The 26,618-nt window shown below is 45.8% G+C and overlaps 1 protein-coding gene across 1 annotated transcript in view; it reads right to left on the minus strand.

Moving 5' to 3' along the window:
- The window catches only part of CPT1B (carnitine palmitoyltransferase 1B), a 607,650-nt gene that overhangs the window by 307,102 nt on the left and 273,930 nt on the right, over positions 1-26,618 (minus strand). The window contains exon 5 of the mRNA XM_069629453.1: positions 19,738-19,839. Coding sequence (XP_069485554.1) covers positions 19,738-19,839 — 102 coding nt within the window. The remainder of the gene's footprint in view (positions 1-19,737; positions 19,840-26,618) is intronic.

Genomic DNA, 26,618 nt, shown 5'->3' on the forward strand with positions numbered 1-26,618 from the left:
CAGCAAAAAAAAGATGACCGGAGTCTGTTTTTTCAGAGGGGTCATGGGCGCCATATTGAAAAACATGGCTGACCCGATTTTTAGCTACCGGTGTTCGCGGTCGGGAAAAATCATGGTAGTTTGTTCAAAAACCACTGCCACCAGCCATTTCAAGAGGAAATGGTAACATCTGACTGTTACATGAGTGTTTAGACACAGGGGATGCTAGGCAACCCCTCCAGCACTCTATAGGAAGATAGTGTGTGCTGGGTCAGTTTAACTTCACATGCCCTGGGCGACGGTAGTCAGTCCCAGAGAAGGTTTTTAAACCTTGGGGAGTCTGAAAGACACCCCTGTGCCACTGCACTGAAGGTGCTGTGTGACACAAAAGAAAAAGATGATGCCTATGGAGTTTGTCTAAAAACTCCATATCCAAAGAACACAGAAGTAAAACACACAATACATCAAAGAGTGGGGAAAAAAGGCTCACACTCTTCCCAGGTAAAAATTTAAATCCTAGAAATCCAGCAACGTTGTTGGGGGTCTCAAAAGGTAAGGGAAATTAGCACATTCTTGAGAATTCTCCCTAACAAGAGTTGAGATGATTTGTGCGTCGGGAATTGCTGTCGCCTTTTCGTGTCTCGGGTGGATGGCATCTCTGGTTCTCCCCGTCTAAGGTTGTGTGTAAATGTGCCACCAAACACTTCATTTCTTTTCTCTTGGTCATTCATGATTTGCGAGCGACAGTCTTGCTATGCGCTGTTTTTCGTAGTTTGTTTGGCTTGCTCTCCAGTTTGTGCTGTCCATTTGCGATTTGTGGTAGTTATTTTTCCAAAATTGTTTGGCTTCAGCAGCTTTTTTTTTTGTGCCGTCGTGGCTTGTGTTGTTAAATCGTTTGTGTTGGTAGATATCTTTGTGCACGGCTCCTTATTCTCTTTATTGTATGTATTCAGAGTTTTTCTTTGTAGGTTGCCCTTACATTTTATGGCATTGTGTTGTATATTGTTTGTCTTTTTTTGGTTTGCAATGGCGTCTGTAGAGTTTTGCCGCAGCAAATGGGTCTCGGTGTTAGAGTTGCAGCATATATCCTCCTTTGCAAGTTTTCTCTCATTTTTCAGCTTGGTCATAGTACAGTCAGTTGGGGTCTTTAGGTGTTCTTGTCCGTGTTTTTTCGGTGAGGGTTTTTAGCTAATTCAGTCTTCCTCAATGTGTTTCTTATTCTGAGTACTTTGCAATAGACCGAGGTGTAGCGACTTAGCTTTTGTTTCTGTTTTTTGGCCAGGCGATGTATCCATCGCCATTTTATTGTCTTTGTTGGGTGATTGTCGACTTAATTTACTAGACTCTGACACACTTTGACTGGAGCAGTTGAGAGTATCCATGTCTAGTTTGTTTTGTTTGTTACTCTGTTGTTTTGGCACCAAGGAATTGTGTGGAGTGTTCATTAATGGGTTTTCTTGTGGGATTACCAAGGTAGATCTCTTTGTTTACCCTTGAAGTTGTGAACGTTTTTCGCGATGCCTCCTGAATGGGCCGGTGTGGGCACCATTTGCATCCATTGTGTGCTGAGGGATCAAAGTTGGGTGATGTTGTTTCAGCTCAGCTATTTGAGGTGGTAATGTCACGGATCAAAGGGCACAGCCCTGCAGTCTCCGCCCAATACTTTTATTTGTAGTTCTATAGCGAGGCAAAGTGTTTTAATTCAATTAACTTTGTTTTCCCGTTTGTAGGCATTGCTAAGGAGAAGTAATGTTAGCATGTGCGCAAATGTTTCTTAAATGTTTGTAGCGCGGATCAAGGGGCGATTGCCCTGCAGTTTCCACATCCTTGCGCTGCCTTTAATTGTATTGAGCAACGGTGTTGTATAATCTTGCACAGATGACAGGAGGCGTGGTGGCAGGCTGGATGGCTTTTATTCAACAATTAACAAACTGCCATCAACATATAACTATTGCAAAGCCTGGGGGCTAGGCAGGGTTGCCTAATAACAGTTCCTGGGCAGGGAGACAGGAATGTCCAACATTAGTAAAGGCCCCAGGCCCTAATCTCGGAGGAGCCGGCAGGACGCGTCTTGCCGCGTCCTCTGGTGCTCCCGTAATGCGCGCGAAGCGCGCGGGGGCGGTCCTAGCCGCCTACGCGAGATCTCGCGAGAGTAGGGTACTCTCGCGATATCTCTACACACCTCCCTTTGGTAAAGAAAGAAGAGGTTCACTGCATAACATAGTCAGTGTATCTCACCGGTCTTCTGTGCTCTCTTCTCGGCCGGTCACCCTTCCCAGTGCGATCTTCCTGCTGCTCCTGTTCGGGTTCTGGCAAGGGTGATCCCTGTTCCATCTCTGTTTCTTCCCTTTCTTTGTCGTTTCTCTCGGGCTCCCGTGGTTCCCTTCGCTCGTTGTCTATTCCTTCTTCGGCAGACGTTCTCTCCGGGGTTCTTGCTCTTTCTTGTCTCTTCTGATATAAGGCTACTCTTTCCAGATTCCATGTGCGCCCGTCCTCTGTGCGGACATGATTGGTTCCCCTGTGGACCACTTCGGTGGGTCTGCTGAACCGAGAGCCCGTGATTTGGTCCTTTTTTGGTAGTCTTATTTTAACCCAATCTCCCCCTCCAATGTCTGACGCTTGCCGGGTTCTTCTTCTTTGGTCACTCCATGTTTTCATTCGTGCCTTGCTGTTTTCAATTCTCCACACCACTTCTGACATGTCCACGGCTTCATCTTCTCTCACTTTGGATAACCATGGTGGTATGAGCGTGGAGGCTGCACTCCTCCCTCTCAACATCCGAAACGGAGATATTTGCGTTATTCCATTAGGGGTGAGTCTGTGGGCCGCTATGGCCTCCTTGGTAGTTTTTAGGGGGTCCATCCCCGAAGCCGTGGCTAGTTGTATGGCTCCCTTAATGAACCTGTTGGCCCTTTCAACAAGCCCATTTGCTTGGGGGTGGTACAAGGCCGCCTTCCTTTGGCCTATATTGTTCTTTCTTAGGAATTGTTCCATGTCCCGTGAGACCAGTTGCACCCCATTGTCTGTTACCACTTCCTTGGGGAGGCCTTCTCTTTGAAAAATTTCTGAGGACTTCAATTACCGTCGCTGTGGTAATGTTTGGGACGAACTCTGCCTCGACCCACTTGGATAGGTAATCAACCAGCACTATGCCGTACCGATGTTCTGGTGCCATCGCTTCCAGAGGTCCTATAAAGTCTATGCCCACTTTTGACCACACCGCTTCTGGTATTTCTGTGGGAGTTAGGGGTGCCTGTCTGAGTTTCAGTCTTTTGTCACTATTGAGGCACTCATGACAACGCTCTATCATGGTGCGAATCTCTTGGTCCATGGACGGCCACCAGTAGGCCTCCCGGACTCTGCGCCGGGTCATCGTGTTTCCCAGGTGACCAGCGTGGGCTCTGCATAGGATGGTGCTCCTCATGCCTATAGGTGGGATTATCTGGTCCGTCTTCATTATAATTCCGTCTGTTTCCGATATCTCTTCGGCTACCTTCCAATAGGGTCTCATACCTTCCGGCACCATTTTTTCCCCTGGCCACCCTTCCTTGATCCACTGACGGATTTTCGCCATGGCCGGGTCTTTCTTGTCCTCTTCCAGCCAATGTTTCTCGCTGAGTTCCATATACTCAGGTGCTTTTATGTCAGTGATCGATGCTACTATGCATTCTCCTCTTAGAAACGTGGTGGCCTTGTCTTTACCTTCGAGCAATCTAGACATGCAGTCAGCCTGCGAATTCTTCCACCCCGATATGTGCTGCACTTCGAACGTGTACTCCTGCAGTTTTGCTGCAATGCGTGCCAATCTGGGTGTGGACACTTTGGTACCTCCTGGGCTGAGCATGTGGATGAGGGGTTTGTGGTCCGTCACCAACTTGAATTTCGTGCCCCACACATATGTTCTAAAATGTTCTACTGCCCATGCGCACGCCAACATTTCCTTTTCTATGGTGGAGTAATTTTGTTCCGCCGAGGACAAGGCCTTCGAGGCAAAGGCTACCACATGCTCCGTGTCCCCCTTCTTCTGCGTAAGAACTGCTCCTAGTTCGTATGCACTGGCATCCGTGGTGATGACTGTATCCCACTCCGGGTTAAATGGCTGTAAACACAGCGCTTCCATGATGTGCCGTTTTATACTTTCAACCGCCTTCCTCTGGGGTTCTTGCCACGAGAATACCGAACCCTTTTTGAGTATGTCACGGAGTGGTGCTGAGGTTTCAGAGAACAAGGGAATAAATTTAGCGTAATACTCTGCCAGTCCCAAAAATTATCTTACTTCATCTTTGCTGGTCGGTTCTGGTGCTTCTATGATTGCCTGCATCAGATTTTGTTTCGGGCTTATCCCTTTTTCAGAGATTTTGTACCCAAAGTATTCGACCTCTTTCACTTTAAATGCACATTTTTCATGGCGTAGTCTCACCCCTGCATCCTGCAACTTGGTTAGGACCGTTTTCAATGTGGCGTCATGCGTTTGTTCATCCCCTGCATACACAAGGATATCGTCCTGGAAATATGCGACATTTTTGACCTTTCGTAACAACACATTCATCATGCGTTGAAACGCTGATGCTGCCGACGATAACCCGAATGGCATCTTGGTGAACTGATAGGTGCCAAATGGTGTGATGAGCGCTGTGAGGGGTTTTGACTCTTCATGCAATTGTATTTGGTGGTATGCGTTTCTCATATCCAGTTTTGAGAAAATCTTGGCTTCCTTCATCAACAAAATGAGTTCATTTATGCTCGGTAGCGGGTAGTTGTCGGTGATGACTTCTAAGTTTAAGCTGCGAAGGTCTATACACACCCTTAACTCTTGCGAGTTCGGTTTCTTTATCAGCACTACTGGGCTCAGCCATTCTGACGCTTCAACTTCCTCAATGACCCCCTCCGCTCTCATTTTGTCCAACTGATCCCTGAGAGTGTCTCTTGCGGTTGCTGGCACTGGCCGCACGCGATGTTTGACCGGGACGGCATTTTTTTTAGCATTATTCTATGGACAAAGCCCTTTATGTGACCCGGCTCCTCCGAGAAAAGTTTTGGGTAGTCACTCTTGACTATGGGCCCATCCCTCGCGCAGACAGACAGTACCTGGTCTTCTGTGCTGGGGTCCAACTTGATTTTGAGCTTGTCTTGGTCGTCCCATCCCAGTACTGCTGGGCCTTCGTGGCTGAAATAAATTCTGGTGGTGGTTTCTCTTCCTTTAAACTCCACCTTCCCTTTGATATATCCCAGCAGTTCAACTGACACCCCTCCAAATACTGTGGGTTTGTGGCGTGTGGTGAGAACTTGGACCTTTTCTTTTCCGACCATTTCCTTGTATGTTCGTAGAGGTATTATGGTGAGATCCGATCCAGAGTCCGCCATCACTCTTGTTTCGCAACCGTCAATTTTGATTGTGCAATGGGGCTTTTCTCTTCTTGCCCTTGTGCTGTTTACCATGATGACTGTGGGTCTCCCCTCATCTTCTGAGGACGATTCTTGCTCCCTGGTGTGATCGGTGTTTACACTGGTGACCTTCTTGTTTCTCCACCGACATACCACCGAAAAATGGCCAATGCGTTTGCAGATTGAGCACTCCTTATCTCTAGCTGGGCACTCCCTATCGACTGCCAGGTGTTTCGTGCTGGTGCACCTGTGGCATTTCAGAGGTTCTTTCTTACCTCCTCTCCCCTCTCTTGTGTCCGGTGTATGTCTTTCTCTCTTTGAGTGAAATGAGACAGCTTGGATTTCCGCAGAACCCTGGGTTCCCGTGAGTTCTTTTCGTCTTCCCGCGGTTTCTTCAACCGCCCTGGCAATTTCGATCGCCTTCTCCAGTTGTAATTCTTTCTCCATGATGAATTTATCTTGAACTTTTCTGCTGTTGGTGTGGACTGTCAACATGTCGCAGATGAGGCTCTCAGCATTGTTGCCGAAACTGCACAGCGCTGCCAGTTCTCGCAGCTTGGTGACGTAATCGTCGACCGGTTCGGATATTTCTTGTCTGCGAGTGTAAAAGCGTATTCTATGCAACACCGTGTTCTCTTTACTGGCAAATCTCTTCACTATTCTCCTAACCGCCTCCTTAAAGACGTCATCGTTGTCGCCAGCCACCGGGATCGGGGTAAGACTCTCAAACACCCGCTGTCCTTCCACTCCCAGGGCATTAAGTAACATAGCCCTGCGCCGTGCCGCTGAAAATCCTGCCCCTCCTAGAGCCTCTACATACGTCGTGAACAGGGGTTGCCATTGCGGCCACGGAATTGCCGGTTTACCTGGAGTTTGCAGGAAGGGGGGTGGCGGCGTCGCTCCTTGCATGTTCCCACGTGGGTTGTAGTGGTGATCCTCGTCGCCAAATTATGTTGTATAATCTTGCACAGATGACAGGAGGCGTGGTGGCAGGCTGGATGGCTTTTATTCAACGATTAACAAACTGCCATCAACATATAAGTATTGCAAAGCCTGGGGGCTAGGCAGGGTTGCCTAATAACAGTTCCTGGGCAGGGAGACAGGAATGTCCAACATTAGTAAAGGCCCCAGGCCCTAATCTCGGAGGAGCCGGCAGGACGCGTCTTGCCGCGTCCTCTGGTGCTCCCGTAATGCGCGCGAAGCGCGCGGGGGCGGTCCTAGCCGCCTACGCGAGATCTCGCGAGAGTAGGGTACTCTCGCGATATCTCTACACACCTCCCTTTGGTAAAGAAAGAAGAGGTTCACTGCATAACATAGTCAGTGTATCTCACCGGTCTTCTGTGCTCTCTTCTCGGCCGGTCACCCTTCCCAGTGCGATCTTCCTGCTGCTCCTGTTCGGGTTCTGGCAAGGGTGATCCCTGTTCCATCTCTGTTTCTTCCCTTTCTTTGTCGTTTCTCTCGGGCTCCCGTGGTTCCCTTCGCTCGTTGTCTATTCCTTCTTCGGCAGACGTTCTCTCCGGGGTTCTTGCTCTTTCTTGTCTCTTCTGATATAAGGCTACTCTTTCCAGATTCCAGCGATATCTCTACAAACGGAAACTGTTTTCTCAAAATCGGATGCCGTGGTCATTTGGTAAATAACACTTCCGATTTGATTTTTGTGTTGAAGGAGACCATATATTACAGAGAGCACATGTTTATTGTTATGCGCACAGTTTTCCGTGAATGTTGTTGCTCTCTCACTTAGCCGGAATCTGGTCTGTGGAGATGGCTCGCCGTTTATGATATAATACTCCTCCACGCCGTACGCTAACTTGCAGGCTTGTCTGCGGACTGCAGACGGCACTGTTCACTTGGCCACAACTTCGCTCTCCCACTGTATTTTGAGTGAGAGTGTTGGTCACAACGCTGTCAGGGAGTGGAGTCGGGGAACCTCCTCTCTGAATTAAAGGCACAGTGCTCCTGCACTGGGCTCTGTCTCAGGTTGAAACCACGTTGCGCGGCGATATGTCGCAATGAAAGCTGGTGCAGAATCCATGTCCAAAAAGCGCAGCAAGGTCCCGGGGGACTGCACACTGCACTGTTCACTTGGCCACCACTTCGCTAATGCTTCCCTCTCCCATGGTATTTTGAGCGAGAGTAGTGGTCACGGCGCTGTCAGGGAGTGGAGTCGGGGAACCTCTTCTCTGAATTAAAGGCACAGTGCTCCTGCACTGGGCTCTATTTCCGGCTGAAACCATGTTGTGCAGCGATATGTCACAATGAAAGCTGGATCCAGAATCCAAGTCCAAACAGCGCAGCAAAGTCCCGGGGGACTTCATACTGCACTGTTCACTTGGCCACCGCTTCGCTCTCCTGCAATATTTTGAGCGAGAGTGGTGGTGGTGATGGCGCTGTCAGGGGGTGGAGTCTGGGAACCTCCTCTCGGAATTAAACACACAGTGCTCCTGCACTAGGCTCTGTCTCTGGCTGAAACAACGTTGAGCAGCAATATGTAGCAATGAAAGCTGGAGTGGAATCTAAGTCCAAAAAGCGCAGCAAGGTCCCGGGGGACTGCAGACTGCAGTGTTCACTTGGCCACCGCTTCGCTCTCCCGCAATATTTTGAGCGAGAGTGGTGGTGGTGATGGCGCTGTCAGGGGGTGGAGTCGGGGAACCTCCTCTCTGAATTAAACACACAGTGCTCCTGCACTGGGCTCTGTCTCTGGCTGAAACCACGTTGAGCGGCAATATGTCGCAATGAAAGCTGGAGTAGAATGTAAGTCCAAAAAGCGCAGCAAGGTCCCGGGGTACTGCAGACTGCACTGTTCACTTGGCCACCACTTCGCTTTGCGAGATGTTATAGTGAAGGGACAAGTCAGGGGTACCCACAGGTTGATGGTGTCCAGCCGCTTTATTCAGAGGGTGGACATTGTCCCCCTAGGATGTTATTGGCTGAATGTCAAAAAAATAAGCATGCTCACTTTAATTGAAGTTATGGCATAGTGCATGTTCAGTGTTAATTGACCTCCTAGTTCGTATCTGCTGCCGCAACAGTGCCAAATCCGGGATTCGGAAACTGGTCGTTATGTGCCCATAACAAAAATGTACACACTAGACCACAAGAAAGTGTGGTTGAAAGTGTGAAATATCTCAGATTGAGATGTTGTTCTGTGTGGAATATTGACGTATGCTTCTTGGGTTTAAAAGGGGCATGCTTTTTATACTTTTCAGCAATGATCTCCTCTATTAATAGTTTTCTGAAAGGCAAATGCTCAATTGTCCACTTTCCTCCATTACTAATGGCCAATTGAATAAATGGCTTCCTATGATGTCACTTTCAATTGCACATGTTAATGAGCCACCCACTTTTTGGTTTTGGTACTTTGTGATTACACGGCTACCAAAACATGTCCAAAACCATTTTCACAGAGTCAAGAGCAAGGGGTAGGTTAAGAAAGAACTATCTGGTTGCTATGGCCACTCAGAAATTTGCGACATAACCTTGTTGAAGCACTAACTGTTATTTCTTCTTACAGTACATCAAGTAATCCAATGAGGGCGTGTTTAATTATTTCTCCCAATTATGAGGTACGGAACATAAAGCTGCATGTCTGGGCTTTCATGTGAGGAGGAGCCAAGAACAGTGATCTTACTTTCTTCCTTTATCTGCAACTGCAGAGACAAACCCAGCTGAAGCCCCTGTACAACTGTTTCCCTTGCCACCATCACCCCCAGCAGTGGCTCTGTGATGTGGTGTAAAGCGGCAGATCCAATAAAACACAGGTTGTTCAGTTCATTTTTTCTAAGTGTCCTGAGTGTCCCCGGAGCAGCACTGTTTCGAGGAGCAGGGCCTTTTCGAAATGTTCGTTCTTTTCTTTATGCTGTCTCCCTGAGGCCTAACAACACCTGAAGCCCTCTTAGCCCCTCGCTCAATCCCTCTTAGCCCCTCGCTGCAGTGAGATTTTGTGCTGGCATAAGTACATGGTCCGCTCTACTTTTTTTCCATTGTCTCACTGTCATCTATCACACCATGCCTCCTCAACACACACCACCTCACCCCACTCTACCACATCCACCCCACTCTACCTCCACTCCAATCTGCCCCACCTTATCCCACGCCGTTATATGCCAAAACCAAAACCAACTGTACCCCTACTCAACTGTACCCCCAGTCTAGCCCACTCCGCTACACTATCCAACTCCATCAGTCTAACTCCTTCACTCCACTAACTCACCACTTTTGCCCACCCAACCCCTCCACCACCCCAAACTACCCCAACCTCATCCTGCTGCCACCACACCCCATCCTGCCCCATCTCATCCCACTGTATCCACTTCCACCTCACACTATCCCAACCACCCGTCTCCCACCTCTTTATGTCCCACCTCAATACTCAAGCCCACTACTCTTTCTCACCCTACTACACCACCCAACTACTGTAACCCACCACACTACTCGAAACCACCCCTTTAACCCTCCCAACTACTCTATCAAGCCGACCATGAACCACTCTACCCACATCCAGCCCAATGTAACACCACCCCATGCTGGCCCCACTCCACTCTAGCCCAACCTGCTCTATCCCTACCTCACCCAACACGCCCCTAATCAAACTGCACACCACTCTACCAAACCAAAAACTCTTCCCCACTGTACTACTCTACCCCACCCACTGTACCCCAAACTCATGCGCCCACCTGACCCTCCTCTATCCCACTCTACTTCACTGCACTCCACACTACCCCTTCCACGCTAACTCTCTACTCGACCCCAACCCACTACAACACCAACTATTACACACCTATTCTCTAACCCACTGCAATACTCTACAATTCCACACCACTCTACCCCAACCACTCTACCCAGGCCTAAAAATCCCACTAGACCTGCAGGGCGAGTTCCTTAGTTTACATACTCAACCTAGGAGAAATGCACTTGCCCCAAGGTTACTGATGACAAAATATGTACCAGTGCTTTTTGTAAAATGTTGCATGTCGAAATAAGCACACATTATATTTGGTGCAATGCTGTCAAACATGCATAGCGAAACATGTATTTGCCATTAATTGCAAACAAAGTGTGCTTACAGTAAATTAAAAATAAGTTTCTCACATCCCCATACTCACCAGCAAGGTTGAGTATCATGCAAATGGTACTCATCCTTCATAAAAAAAAAAACTACTAGCCAATGCTAGCAGGCTAGTTGATTTTGCGAGCCCTGCCCACCCTACACCACTTCTCTGCCCCACCACATTACTATTCCCCGCTACTCTTTCACACCCCACCGCTCTCCCCTACCACTCTAGCCTACCCCACTACTTCTCCCCACAACTGTATCCTACTCCATCGACCTCACCCACCCCACCCCAATCTATCCTACCAAGGTTAGCTACCTCACTCCACTCTATCCTCACCCAACCTACCCCAACCATTCTCACCCACAACCATCCGACCCCACTACTCTACCCAATCATTCCATTACACCTCACTACTGTACTACACCCCATTACCTCACCTCACCCCACTTTACCCGTACACTAACCACGCTCTATCCCCATCTCACCTGACTATCTCACCCTATCCCTCCCATACTACCCCACCTCACCCTACTTTATCCCTGGAACCCCTACCAACCCCAGCCCCCACTCTACCACCTCGACTATACCCCTATCCCCACCCAACGTTGCCCCTATCCAAATCTACCCATACGCCACCCCAACCAAATGTACTACCGAAACCCATTACCCAAACCCACCACACCACTCTACCCCACTCTACTACTCTACCCCACCCACTGTACCTAAACCTCTCCCACCCCCACCTCACACAACTCTACACTATCTCATCCTGCTGTGTCCAACTTTGCCCACCTCACACCCACACAACCTCCAGGCATTCGGCCTCCAGCAGTATACACCAGCCCACTACTCTACCCTGCCCCATTTCACCAACTCTCTACCCTACCACAGTACTATGACCCACCCCACCACACAACCCCACAACTCTACCCCTCCCCACTGCTCCCCACCTCTACACCCACCCACTCTAACCTGTGGTTGAGACTGAGTGGTCTGCGGTAGCTGTGGACAGACTGTGCGAACTCCTCACTTTCTATTGCTGAGGAGTTTCTGTGGAATGACTGGTTGGACAAATATAAAAACCTAGTCCTCACACGGAGTGGTCGAGACTCAGTGATCTGCAGTGGCTGTCGGCAGACTGTGCCAACTCTTCACTTTCTACTGCTGAGGAGGAGTTTCTGTGGAAGGGCTGGTTGGACAAATATAAAAGCCCAGTCCTTGCACGAAGTGGTGTGCAGAGTGGTCGCGACTGAGTGGTCTGCGGTGGCTGTGGACAGACTGTCCGAACTCTTCACTTTTTATTGATGAGGAGGAGTTTCTGTGGAAGGACTGGTTGCACAAATATAAAAGCTCAGTCCTCACTCGGAGCACTGCATGGAGTCCGCAGTGGCCATAGCAAAACCAGCACCCAGGTAACAAAATATTCCCTTTGTTACGGGACTGTGGTTGGAATATTGCCTTGAAGAGAGGGGCTAATGCCGGGCAGTGGTAGAACTCAAAGAACACCACAAGTATACTATCTTCGTAGTGGAGTTCTAGCAGACGAACTCAGAGCCCCAGAATTGGACAGTCGTATCAGGAGCCAGCGTCAAGAAAGTGAGTTACCTGAAAACATAAATCAGGTGACGATAGCCCAAATCCATGGAAATGAAAGTCAATTGGAAAACACGGCTACTCCGAAACAAAATGATACTCTGGAAGTGCACTTCTCGCTGCGAGTCTCGCAGCGTGTAAAAGAGGCGTGGTCGAGAGGGAAGGCATTCACTTCAACAGCAAAAAGTATTAGAAGGAAAATAAATTACTGCATTACGAAACAGAAAAGGTAGAGCACGGGAGATATGGACTTTGAGGAACAACCAAGGGACAACAATTGGCAATCCCAGGAAGAGGATATGAATGGGGGAGAATGGGGGCCCACTAATTGTGTATTGATGGGCAAGTTGGGGAGCCCCATGCGGCTAATCGAGAATGTTCAGGCGGCTTTATTGAACTCCCTGTTGTCTCCCCCTTCGCAGATGCAGCGAGGAATGAGTGCTGACCACCCTCAGCGGGATGATTGTCAAAATTACCAACCCATGCCCGATGTAACGCTGTCAGCCTTGAACTTTGTCTTAACCTTGTTAGTGAATGTTTTTGAACTTCTGAAAAGCGAAGTTCACGTGCATTGCGGGATCCTGTTGGAATTATCAAAGGACATGGGGAGCTGTGACTCATACCTGGTGGGATTAAGATCGACAATAAACACTGTAGAGGCAGACTCATTTAAATACTTAAAGAATGAGACACTGAAACAGGAGTCTGACATCCGGGAATTCCACAAAACTATTATCAACTTTGATGAGCAGACCGAAGGCCTGCGAAAGAAGAAACAAAGCCACATGGACATTAATCAACAGGTTGGGTGCCAAGAGATGGTGGCTGGGAGTCCCACAAATCAGGACAGGCCTTGGGCGGAGTTAGACGATACACTGCTATCAAAATCCGTCCTGGAGGAATTCAGAAGACCCTGCCGTAGAGCTTAAGAATATTCCTGAATGGGGGGTTATGGAAGAGACTGGCAACTATATGTGAGTGACAATGGACGCAGGAAGAGAGAAAGGAGAAAGTGCCGAAATTGAAATACAACAGGAACGGAAAAAGAAGAATCAAAAGGGATGAAAAATAAAGAAGGTGGATACATCTAAGCTTCTTCGTGCTCTGTCTCTTCCAGCAAAAAATGCCCCGGAAAAAACTAGCGATAATACGAAAGATGTTACCAAAGACTGACAGAGTCATTGCTGTAGGCTATTAGAGCAAGCAATGCAAATCTGCACTCAGAGAGTGGTAAAGGCCCACAGAGATTAGAGATCCCTACTGATTCCCCTTGTACTGCCTGTACAACCTCCACTGGGACTCAAACGGGGCAAAGCATTAAACCTCTGACATGGGAGCCTATCTTCTACAAGTGTAAAAAATTCCAAGTGGTGCCAGCCGTGAGTCTGAGGAATCAAACTAGGGCGAGTTCTGTACCTCAGCAGTGCGCCTCAGCCAGATCGACAAAAGTAACCACAGGAATACAAACGTTGAAGGAGGATGTACCAGCAAAATGGGAACCAATATTTCATTGAGGGAAGAATTCCCTTTCGGGCCGTCCTTCCACGTTGACAACACCAGTAGGAGAGGTGGCTCATACAGCTCTAATGGCAGATGCCCCGGAGTGCCTAGGGCTCTGGAGCTCGGCTAGGGGAATAAACAAGCCTTTACATCAGTTAAAGCTGGAAGAGGCTCAGCAAAAGCCTCAACCTCTTGTGGACTCCAGTGTCTAAGCAGCGGCCCCTTTGGAGGCACTGAAAATCACTCAGCCACTTGCTGAACTATACCCCTTTGCAATACCATGGGTCTGGATGCAGCAACTAAAAAGAGATAGAGACTTTAAGGCCCTAAATCGGCCCACATTTCTGTCAGTTTTAATGGGTGCAGATGCCCTACTGGCAGCCTTCATAGAGCTGATAACTGGGGCCTGGAAGTTTCCTTGCAAGAAATTGCAGTAAGTGATCTAGTCCCGGCTAGAAGGGAGGCGTGGCCAGAAGTAGGCAAGGGGGCATTCGTGGTGCCAGATATTCAATTCAAAGCCACAACTTCTTTATCAACTGTTGGAGAGGGGGTAAACGCTTCAATAGAGATTAAGTCTAAAATGTGGGTGATTCTACCAGAGATAATAGGACAAGTCTTTGAGAAATTGAGGGGAACAGAGGAGTGCCTCTAGAGAATGGGGAGCTGAGAATCGTGAGTTGGAACATGCAGGGTTCCACTTACTTCAGAATTAAGTCGATGAGGGAAGTATTATTTGTAATCACGATCTTATACTGTTCCAAGAAACCTGGCTAATAGATTGTGTAACGTTCGAGCGTTTTATAACGGTCGAACAATTGGCGACAAGGTGAGCGTTGGGCCGGCCTGCAGGGGATCCTATGATCTCTGTTCGAGCCTCGGTGGGTCTCAGCTTAGTACGGATTCCCACGTTTACACAGAGCCTGTTGGCAGCCCTTGCAACCATGCAGGTTATGGCCCCCTGGGAGGAAATAGTGATCATCAATGTGTATTGGAACCCTGCCTGTTCAAACCTGTTGGATTTTCTTGACTCTGATGAATCTATTGGGGAGAATTAAGAACTTGCATGGTACTGCAGGTATCATACTTTCAGGCAACCTAAACTCACAATGTATTGAGTCTCAGGTAGGTGGACTAAAGACCATTTGTAAAAAGCAGTCGGTCAATGGGAAGAAATGGCTAGACTTTCTCTTGAGCTGGATTGTAGTGTAAGGGGGGACATCCTGCCAGCTTTTACTTGGTCAAGAGGCTCCTTGGGCTCAACATTGGATTATCTGTTCCTTTCAGAGGATCTGTTTGCAAGATGATCCTCTCTTCAGGTGGTACATGGCGGCTCAAGCAACCATGAGAGGCTATCCGCCACGGTTACTTATGTTAATTGGGCAAGAGGGGTATGATATGGCATCTGCTTGATTACAAATAGCAGCACAAATCGAGTACTTAGATTCAGGAGCAGTGGGGATATCTTGAATAAGAATCTGGCAGGTGTGATGCATGATTCAGGAGACTAGGAGTGGCCTAGGTGGAGTAATTAATTTAACTATGTGTCCTTCCTTTGGGACTTGGACCAAACGAGATCTGGTCATTCCTTGGGGCGCAAACAGCATGCTCATTGCTTTGATGAGGCCACATGGTATAGGAAAAGAGATTTAAGGAAAGCGATTCGAAGGCAAAAATACTCAGCCAAAACACGCCAAGATTATTGCATAGAGCAAAACAGACTACAGAATAACTATAAAAATTGGTCTGCTGCCTATAGATATTTGCGCCACCACCAAGATGGGGAGAGGATGCCCTGCACACTAGCAAATAAAAACTCCCGCAACTTTTGCCGGCTGATCAACAACTTGAACATGCCACAGGTGCAAATGCAAAATTATGAGATTGCTGACTACACCTGGCGTAGTTATTTTGGGTCCGTGTACAAGAGACTGTCATCCCTAAGTCATTTGTCTCTGAGGGACTGTTCATTTTGCCTATGGGGAATACACTGAGGACATTAATGAAGTAATTGAGAAATTCAGAACAGTGTTCGAAGGCGTCGGCAAGCTGCGAGGTGAACCCATCAAGCTGCACATTGATTAAACAGTCCGCCCAACCACGCTGAAACACTGTAGGATACCCTTCTACCTCAGAGAGGAGGTGGAACTGGAACTACAAAACCTAGTGAAACTAGACATCATTGAAAGAGTGGAAGGACCCACTCCATGGGTCTCCCCCATCGTTATTGCACACGAACCGAAGCAACCGGGGTCGGTGCAAATTGTGTCGACATGAAACTTTCGAATCAAACCATCAGAAGAGAACGACACATAGCCCCGACTCTTGATGACGTGGTGGTTGAACTGCACAGAACTTGAGTGTTTTCAAAATTAGACCTGAGGTTCGGGTACCACCAACTGGAGCTCCACCCGGACTCGCATTACAACACCGCCTTCACAACCCATCAGGGCCTCTACCAGTACAAACGCCTACATTTTGGAATTTCTTCCGCAGTGGAGGTATTCCAAAACATGATACCAGGGGGCTCTGGCTGGACTAGATGGATTTAAACCTGAGCAATGACATTTTGGTAGGTGCCACGTCAGAGGCTGAACATATGTGACGGGTCGAGAAGACACTAGAGAGGATTTAACGCCTCGGGCTCACTCTGCACTGTGATAAGTGCCGTAAGTGTGAATTCCTGAAGAACAGCATAGAATTCTTCGGGTTCGTGTTTCATGAAAACGGCATATCCCCGGACCCGCAGAACGTTCCAGACATCCAAGAGGCGAGCTCACCAGGAAATGTGTCTGAAATTAGGAGCTTCCTAGGGATGATGACGTACTGCGGCTTCATCCCAAACTTAGCGACCCTCTTGGAGCCCCTCATAGTTCTCACAAGAAAGGACAAAGTGTGGGAACGGACCCCAAAAGAGCAAAGCACCTTCGAATCCATTTAACAGGCACTGACTGGGAAGGAATCCATGGCCTTCTTTGACCCGCAAAAAGAGGACGAGATCATAGTTGATGCCAGCCCCGAGACGCACAAGGACAGATGAGACCAGTGGCATACGCCAGCAAAGCACTCACCAATACGGAACAATGCTACTCCCAAATCGAAAGAGAAGCACTGGCGGTCCTATGCGGATGCCGGCACTTTTGCATTTACATTCTGGGCAAGCCTGTAACAGTGGTGGCCGATCACAAGTGGCTACTCCCCATCATGGCGGGATCCTCGTCCAAACCGCCCCCTAGAATCGAATGGTGGATGCGTGCACTGATGGAGTATGCTGTAAATCTGACATACAGGCCCGGAACTCACAATCCAGCAGACTACATCTCGTGACACGCGGAGGAAGAGGATACCGAACAACTTGCAGTCGAAGAACAATGGCACACGGTAATGGAAGCCGCCAGGCCAGTAGCGCTTTCCATTCAAGAGGTGGTAGACGCATCGAACTGTCATGGGTATTTCCAGGTGGTAAAAGTAGCCATGGCCAATGGAGACTGGAAGACTATCTTGTCCAACCCACACAGAAGAAGCCAAGGAGCACATCAAGACTCAGAGCAGCTGTGGCGGGTGCAACATTAGCTGTCAATAACCGATGAAGGACTCATTTTACGGGGATGCAAGTTGGTGATTGCACAGCCGCTAGTATAGAGAGCGATCGAACTAGCACACTGTGGCCATCAGGGAACTGCCAAAACCAAGTCAAAGCTACGTTGGAAGGTATGGTTCCCCAACGTTGAGGCAAAAGTTGACAAATTTGTTGCAAACTGTATCTGGTGTCAAGCAGCAGCCCCAGCCAACAAAGAACCCAGGATAGAGTCCATGCCTCGCAGTGACCAGCCATGGGATGTTGTACATGCAGACTGTGGGTCCACAGGCCGCGGGATGCACTTTCTAGTAATGATAGACCAGTGGTCTTGGTACCCAGAGGTCGAGCTGGTTGAATCCACAGCGTTTGACCAAGTGGTGCAAGTAATGGAGAAAATGTTTGTAACCCACGGATTCCGTAGAGTTATATGCTCAGACAACGGACCTGCATTTCAGGGAGAGTGCTTGCAGAATTCTGGGAAGAATATGGATTCACCCACCAGAAAGTCACACCGGCCTGGCCCTGGGGCAAAACCAAGTGGCCGAAAGCTTTATGAGGATGTTAAATAAAGTATTCCTCATCGCACATGGTCAAGGCAATGAGCTGAAGAGGACCCCGTATCAGTTCCTACGGGAATATCGATCCACGCCTCACCGCTCTACGGGAGTGGACCTAGCGGAGGCACTATTCCGGAGATACCTCATTTCAGAGATGGAGGGCCGATCCCCGGCGACCATAGATGATGAGAGAACAATGGAAGAACGGAAAATACACAACGAAAGAGAAAACCTCCGACGGCACCTCAGACCACCAGACTTAGCCGTAGGAGATATGTACTAGTGAGAAATCGACGTCCGGAAGGAAAATTGCCCTTCATCGATAAGCCCTGTCCCATGGACGTCATCCAAGTCAAGGGTTCGAAGGTGACCGCAGCGATTCAAAGAGGCAAAGTGACCCGAAACTCCTGTTCTTCCGAAAGGTTGGTGAAAATGAGGGAACAGGAGAGCGGGATGACAAGACACTGTCAGCCAGAACCTCAGGAGCGGATGCAGGACCAGGGGACACGTGGGAAAGTGAGGTGCCAAACCCACCAGGTTAAGTGATCACACCACAGGGGAAGCAGGCAAAAGCCGATATCCTAGCAGACAATCAGAGGTGCCCTGTACGGTTCAAAGACTACATAATGAGTGACTAGTCTCCATCTGAAAAGGTCAAGACCAAGCCAACAGACAGACATTGCTCACGTTGGGCCCAAACCAGTTTGGTATGTTACCATGTTTACTAAGTTAAAGATGTTATGTTTAAATCGTTTACAATGAAGAAAGGTGTTTCATTTGTTCGTTATGAAAAAGGAGGAATGTGATGTGGTCATGGTTCGTGCAACGGCCTTGCCTACCCGTCGCACGCAGTTGAAATAAAGAGGGCAGACCAGCACACAGCAGTGGGCAACGGGAGCCCATCACAGCAGGACCTACATCCGAGTGCTCCGTTCGGGGCTGGTGGGAGTGTGAGGCCTGCATGAGGGGAGCCCGAGCTACGCACAATCCAACACTTCCCACCCCACACCTCAGTGCTGACCCACCCTGCTTTAACCTTCTATGTCTCACTCCTCTGTACCCCTACGAACACCACTTTAACCATACTCACCCTACTCTATCCCCACCCCACCATGCACCACTCTACACTACCTCTACCCCAATCTAGCCCAACCATTCCTACCTCACCCCTGCACCTAGACCTATGCCTACCCTCCCATACCACGCCCACCCCAGGCACCCATCCTACCTCACCCCACTATTTTCACCAACCCTACCTCACTTCTGCCTACCCCCACTCACTCTAGCTCACCCGTTAATACAATGCTCACAACGCTGACTGCCTTCATCATTAGTTTAGCCGATCATTCTTCCACTATAGCTCACCCCGACCCCTGCCACGATAGGTCACTCATAATTCACTGTGGTTACTTTAAAAGTTCTACACGTGTCTGCAAGTAACTTTTTGCTGACATGCAACATTAGTACTACACATAGTAGAAAGACTTCAGTACACAGCTGTGAAGTCTTTCTACTGTGTCTATTACTAACGGTATTTGTTTACAAACACTAACTTGCAGGCATGTTTGGAATTAGTAGGTAAGTAGTGCCAAAGTATTTTCTGCATTCGTATCTATAAATGTAAACTGCAATAAACAACTGTAAAAGTAATAACTATTGGTATTGCCAGTGCTTGTTTTTAAGGGTGTGTGGCCTGGTTATAGTGCAAAAAGCGAAGACAGTGCTACAATGCACAATGGTACATAAGGCTGACAAGGGGAAGACCAAATGAGGATGGCATCCCTTTTCTGCAGCTGGTATTTACGTTTTTATCTCATCCACCACCGACCATCTCTCACCGCATCCAGCGTCACGACGATCCACTTGCACTCATCAGCACCCCCACGAAACTTCTCCTCTCAACCCGTGCCCCTCTCACAGCACAGCAATGACAATGCTGATTTTACACCTTAAACCATCGCCCTGGACACACGTCTTTTTCTATTAAGGGGCCTCTCTCACCAATAGCACTCTGCAGGCATCACCTCTCGCCAGGTCAGAGCCAGTCCCTCTTCAGCGGGACGCTGTTTTTGGCTTATTCTTATCTTACCCTCTGGATCGTTTTCGCAATAGGAGGAACGGGCAGCTTCGGGAGGGACGTCTGGAAACTGTACAGCATCGGATGGCGCCCTGAGACCACTTTCAAAGTTCCCTAAGAAAGACACAATAGAACCAAAAGGTAAGAACTTGGTCAGGGCTGCAAGCAGTAAATGCAGACACTGAAAACAGTCAACATCACAAACACCCGTAATTTCCTACTGTGACCAGCAGATGGCAGCATAACCTTCCAAGGGCCTCAAGTTTCTTTAACGAATCTTCATTGTATTCTTTGACTCCACTAGACGCTATGGTCTACACAAATTTAGAGAATTCTCCAGTAAAATCATGAAATGGACAAAACTTGAAAACGAGCAGAAGGTTGCGAAAAAAGCAGCAGCATTTTACTGGAAATTTAAATTGTATGTAGGGGACCACCAACGTTGACCAGGCGCAAAATCGAGGCAGATTTCATAGGAATCCATTCGTTGTACGCCTGCATGAAAATTTCATGCAGATGTACAATGGAGCGCACTGAAGAGATGTGGCGGATGCATGAAGGAGATCTTACTTTTGCTGCGTGCCCCTCCTCCATCCTGGCACTTCTCCTCCATCCTGTCACTGCTCCAAAATGGGGCAGCACATTGAATTTTGTATTTCTTTTATTTATTGCATTTATTTTTTTTATTTTAATGATTTTTATTGTTGAAATATTGAGTATGATACAGATGTCAACAATTTACAGACTTTGAATAAAACAAGAACCATAAAGAAATGACATAGTAAATGATTCTGGTCATTTGTAGTAGTATTTCTATATAGCTAAGTTATTTGTTAAAGCATTTGTTAAAATCACTTACGAATTTCATATGTACTATAGTAGTTATTAACCGCATTAACATAACAAGTAGTCTAAAATTAATAGTAGTATAAGTCTGCAAAGAGTAACTTATATGTAATGAATATAGAGATTAAGGGGGAGACGTACCGGGAGACAGACAAGAGACATATAAGAATTAGGAGGGTAGAGGATAGGGGGGGAATGGGTATATTGGATTATTTAATCAACATTAAACTAATCATTTCGAATATTATTAAGTACAAGCATTTCAATATGAGTGTGGAAATATAGATAAAGATGCATATATATGGGTGTAGATTCATGTACCATGAGCAGTTGCATTAAAACAGTTAAGATACCTGGTGAAGTAATACCACTTAGCATTATATTTGGGAATTGTGTTATGATTATTGGCCATGCACATTTCCAGTTTATGAGTGTTACAAATAGTGTTCCACCAGATTTTGGTAGAAAGCAAACTAGAGTCTTTCCAGTTAGCAGTGATGCATTTTAGAGCTGTACAGATAAATAAATCATATAGTCTAGCAGAGTCAGATGGGAAATAAGATGTAATAGCTATACTTCCTAAGAATATGTTAACAAAGGTAAAGGGCACATCAACACAGAAGATACGCTTGAGAAGCATCCAAATTTCCCGCCAAAATTTAACAGTAAATGAACATTCAAAAAACATATGCATATACGTGGCTGGAGATTTGCCACATGACCAACATTTTGCATTATAATTCGGATTAGACTTGGCCAGTTTGGCCGGAGTAATGAATGCTCTATGCATGAAGAAATAATAGTGTTGTGATATATTTGCTGATACCGATATTTGTTTAATCTTAGCAAACAAACGATGCCATGTTTCTTCATCAAACATGAAACCTAAATCAAGTTCCCACTTCAGACGTATAGGACATATCTTAAAAGTTGAAGTGAGCATATTGTATATTTTAGAGGCTCGAACTTCACCAACTATAGTAAGATGCATTAGTCTAAGAGCATCTGGAGTGAGAATTTCATTGGAAAATTGGGCAAGTGCATCAAGGCAGGAATTAATTAAGTTGTTATAAAATTGAAAGTCCTTCTTAGGAATGTTAAATGTGATGGAGAGTTGCTGGAAGGAGAGGATACACGGGTGATCTATAATGTGTTGGATGAATCTGATACCTTTTTGAATCCATGTTTTGCGGTTGAGGATCTTATTATTAATTACTATGTTTTTGTTATGCCATATTAGTGGGGAAAGATGCTTATGTGGGGTTATAGTGTGGGGAAAGAGAAAGGTTTGCAAAGCTGAGATTGAAGCTTTAATAGGGTCTAACATTTTTTTAGACAAATGTTTAAATATGTATATATAGTCTGTGATGTCATGTGGTAGAACTACTTGTTTTTCTAATGTACACCAGGTCGGGATATCAGCAGATATAGGGTCCATGAATCATTGACGAGACTGCTTTATAAGAAATGCATAGTGATATGACTTAAAATCAGGAAATCTAACTCCTCCCATATCATAGGGGGCTTTCAGTTTCGTCAGAGCAATTCTTTTGCTTTTTCCTTTTCCCCAAAGAAAATTGAGTAGAATAGAGTAAACGGATTTGAAAAAGGAAAGGGATAAAGGGACGGAGAGAAGTTGCAAATAGTACAGAATTATGGGAGTAAGCATCATTTTGATGGTATCTAAGCGCCCCCACCAGGAGAGGTATAATGGAGACCATTTGGATGTTAGATCCTTAAGGGTGCCTAGTAGGGTTTCAGTATTGAGTTTGATCGTATTTGGGATAGTTGGGGCAAAATGAAGACCTAAATATTTGACAGAGCTACTGCACCATTTGAGGCCAAAAGTGGCAATATCATGTTTGAGGCAGTATGGATTTAGGGGCATAACTTCCGATTTTTGTGTATTTAATTTATATCCTGAGACCTGACCAAATTGCGACAATACACTCAAGAGGTTGGGAATATGATGTTTGGGGTTTTTAATTAATATAAGAATATCATCCGCATATGCGGCTATTTTATTTATTGAGGTACCAACTTGAATTCCCGGGATGTTTTTGTTAGATCTTATCAATTCAAGTAGTGGTTCAAGAGAGAGGATATATAGTAATGGTGAGAAGGGGCGGCCTTGACGCGTTCCTCTTAGTAAGGGAAAGGAGGAGGAGGTTTGACCATTTAAGTAAATAGCGGATTTGGGGGCAGAATAAAGAAGTTTAACCAGTGAAATAAATTTATCACCACACCCATGCCAGCGTAGAGTTTGAAACATAAAATTCCAGTCAACACGATCGAAAGCCTTTTCCGCATCTAATGCGATGGCCGCATAGCCTTGAGTGTCTTTTTTGTCATTGGCAGCAAGGTTGATGGCATTTAGTAGGAGTCTTGCATTGGAGGATATGTTGCGTCCTTTAACATAACCTGTTTGGTCTGGTTTTACTAGACTTGGGAGAGAGGACTCGATTCTATTGGCAAGTATTTTAGCAAAAATTTTGCTTTCAATATTAATAAGGGAAATGGGTCGATAGTTGCTGGGAAGAGTTGGGTCCTTTTCTGGTTTTGGAAAGATGATAAGTAAAGCTTCAGAGAAGGATCCAGAGGAACATTTTTGTGATATGAAATATGCAAAAAGGTTTTTGAGCTTAGGTGTTAAGAGTTGAGAAAATGTGTTATAGAATTCTGTGGATAGTCCATCTGGGCCAGGTGCTTTCCCTTTTCCGAGGCCATGGATGGCTTTGGTAATCTCAATAGAGGTGATGTCCTTTTCTAGATGAGATAGATCAATTTCGGGGTAGGTGGTTCTGCTTATGTTTTTCAAAAAGGAATCAATGTTTTCTTTGGGAATAGCATGTTCTGGAGTATATAGATCCGTATAAAATTTTCTGAAGCATTCCAATATTTCATCAGACCTATGATGCGTCTTGCCCAATTTGTCTTGAATGTGAGAGACTTGAACTTTTTCTTTCTTGGTTTTTAAATAAGAGGCTAGCATTTTACCTGCTTTGTTAGATGTTTGATAGATCTTTGTTTTATATTTAAGAATGGTACCTGCAGCTAGCTCAGTGATTTCTTTATTGATTTCAACGCGTATCTTAATGACTTGTCGTAGGTTAGTTGAGTTAGTGTCAGTATAGTAGTTTTGTTCTGCAGTAGTGAGTTTAGCATAAAGATCATCGAGATGTTTTTTCCTTATTTTTTTATTATTTCCTGATAGGAACATTATGTGACCACGAAGGGCCGCTTTAAATGCATCCCAATTATTGACAGTTGAGGTATCTTGATCTTGATTTTCATTAAAGTATTGTTGAATGAAAGTATTCATGGATTGAATAGATTTAGGATCATTTAAAAGAAAATTGTTGAGTTTCCATCTGAAAGAACCTTTGTTCATATCTGTAAGGGAGAAGGAAGTGACGACTGGAGCGTGGTCAGAGATAATGATATTGGATATCTTGGAGTCTATAATGGATCCAGATAAAGTCTTTGTAGCAAAAATATAGTCAATACGTGACAGTGTGTTGTGTGGGGGGGAATGGTAGGTATAATCTAGATGTGAAGGATGAGATATCCTCCACGAGTCAATAAGTCCTGTCTCTCCTAGACATTTTATAAAGGATTTGTGAGTTTTGTTGGGTTTAAATAGGCAGTTGGATTTACGATCCAAAAAAGGATCAAGAACCTGATTGACATCGCCACACATTATTAAGTTGGTGAAGTCATTTTTCAGAATCATTTGTTTGATATTATTCCAAAAGGATGGATCTGGTTGTGTAGGACCATAAATATTGAGAATAGATACTTGTGTCGTGTCAATTTGTAATTTTATCCAAACCCATCTACCATTTGTGTCTGCGTCCTGAGCAAGGATTTTGTAGGGTTGTTTCCTACTAATTAGTATTGCAACACCATTTTTCTTGGATAAAGCTTGGCTAGCTATCACCTCTTTCACCCAAAGAGACTTGAGTTTCATTGTTTCTTTGAGGGATAAGTGTGTCTCTTGTAGACAAGCTACTGTTGGTTTAAATTTATTCAGGTGAGATAATACTTTGGATCTTTTAATAGGATTTTTGCAACCCTTGATATTCCATGTAATGCATTTAAAGATCATTTAGCTGGAGTAGGTTTGATATTCATACACCCTATGGCTATCGTACAGAAAAAAGCATATACCATTGTTATTCGATTGAAATTATGTTTACACCAATATTTGTTCAGAGGGAAGGAACATTGGGGGTCAGGGAGGGGAGAGAGGGGTTTGATCACGCTATACTGGTTAGTATACCTTGGCGAGTGAATAATTTTAGAGATCAAACAGGACATGGGAAAAGGAGTTAAAGGGAGATGTATCTAGGGGATAGGAAACGCCTACCGAGTCGCTAACTAGGAAAAAGCGACTACCTGTGGAAGATGGACCCAAAAGAGCGCCCACCCCACATAGTTAATATCAATGTAAATTCAAAGCATTAGGTAATTAGATACTTATGAGTGTAAAAGTCAAGTGATGGAGATCCAGTTTCAAGTAGTAGATGAATTAGAGGCCGCCGCTGGAGAAGAGGTGTCCATGCTCTCATTTTTGATGGATTGTATGAAGAGCCTTAAGTCAGCGGGATCATCATAGACTACAGACCGTCCTTCGTATGTAACTTTAAAGGAGCAAGGGTGGAACAGGCCATATCGGACATTAAGTTGTTTAAGAGCAGGCCGGAACGCCAAAAAGACCTTTCTTCTTTGTGCTGTACTTCTAGCAACATCCTGTGAGATAAATAACTTACTGCCATGCCAGATTAGAGATTTACGTTCTTTAACTGTGGAGATGATAACTTGCAGTTGAGAATATTCCAAAAGGTAAAATATGAGCGTTCTTGGTGGGTGACGAGCTGAGGGAGAGATTGAGGGTTGACCAATCCTATGGGCTCGTTGTATATTAAAAGTAGTTTCCAAAGGCAAATGTAGTATAGCCGGTAGGAATTTTTGTAGGAAGGCAATGGGGTCAGTGCCCTCAACTCCTTCAGGAAGGCCAGATATGCGTAGGTTATTACGCCTACTTCGATTTTCCAAATCTTCGTTATGCTTTTGAAGTTCTTTGATGGATTTCTCCATTTGTGCTACCTTAGGTGATAAATCTTCAAGCGCGCCAATTCTTTTCTCTGCCTCATCTACTCTGTTGATAACTCCCATCCACCTTTCATCTAGTTGCTGTAACTTAATGTTAGTGGTTTCCATAAAGGGTTTGAGTGCCCTTATTTCAGCAAGAATGGTTTCAATAGCGGAGTCTGAGGTTCCAATTGGAGGTGGTGAGTCACTTTTGGGTCTTTTTAGAGTAGTTGAGGAGGCGGTGGCGTCTTTGGTAGAGGTACCATTTTTTTGGTTTGCTTTGCTGGTTGCCATATCTGAGAAGATGATAACATGTACAAGTAGTTATGGCTTGTAATTCTTTGTAGAAGATAATTATGCTGACGAGTAGTATATAATTATTACATCCATATTATTCGCAAAGCTTACCTCTGACCTGGAGAGACCAAAACGTGGTGGAAAAGCCCAGAATAATAAGGAATATACTACCGGAGGTTGCAATGGATTTGTTGTTTAGAGCTGTTGTCCATAGATAGAGGTTTGGACCAGTGGTGCTGTAGGAATAAACCGGCTGTGTGATTATAATCCTGTTTAACAGTACAATATCGGTAATTTGCAGCAAGAAGGCATGGTAGTGATGTAAAGTTTAAAGGAGAAATGGGTTTTTGTAGAAGGGAGATTGACTGACGTGCTCAGTATTGTGATTTTCTGTGTGACTTTGTAGAGTAGCCTGTTCGCCCCTTTAATTACTTTTAGCTTCCTTAAAAAGGTTGGAGACCCGTGTTGCCTCTATTATAAAACAAACTTTTCAGTCTTTCATGTTAATTTTAAAAGTTTTTTTTTTTTTTCCTCCTAAGCCTTTTCCTTCAGTATGCTTTTATATATAACATGTTAGTGCGTTCGCTTAAAGGCTGTTTCTTACTGTAAGGTTGTTACTTTATCTTCCAGCAGGTGGCGTTCTCGTTGAAACGTGC

This window comes from Ambystoma mexicanum, chromosome 12 (genome assembly GCF_040938575.1).
Source record: "Ambystoma mexicanum isolate Mex_15411 chromosome 12, UKY_AmexF1_1, whole genome shotgun sequence".
NCBI lineage: Eukaryota > Metazoa > Chordata > Amphibia > Caudata > Ambystomatidae > Ambystoma > Ambystoma mexicanum.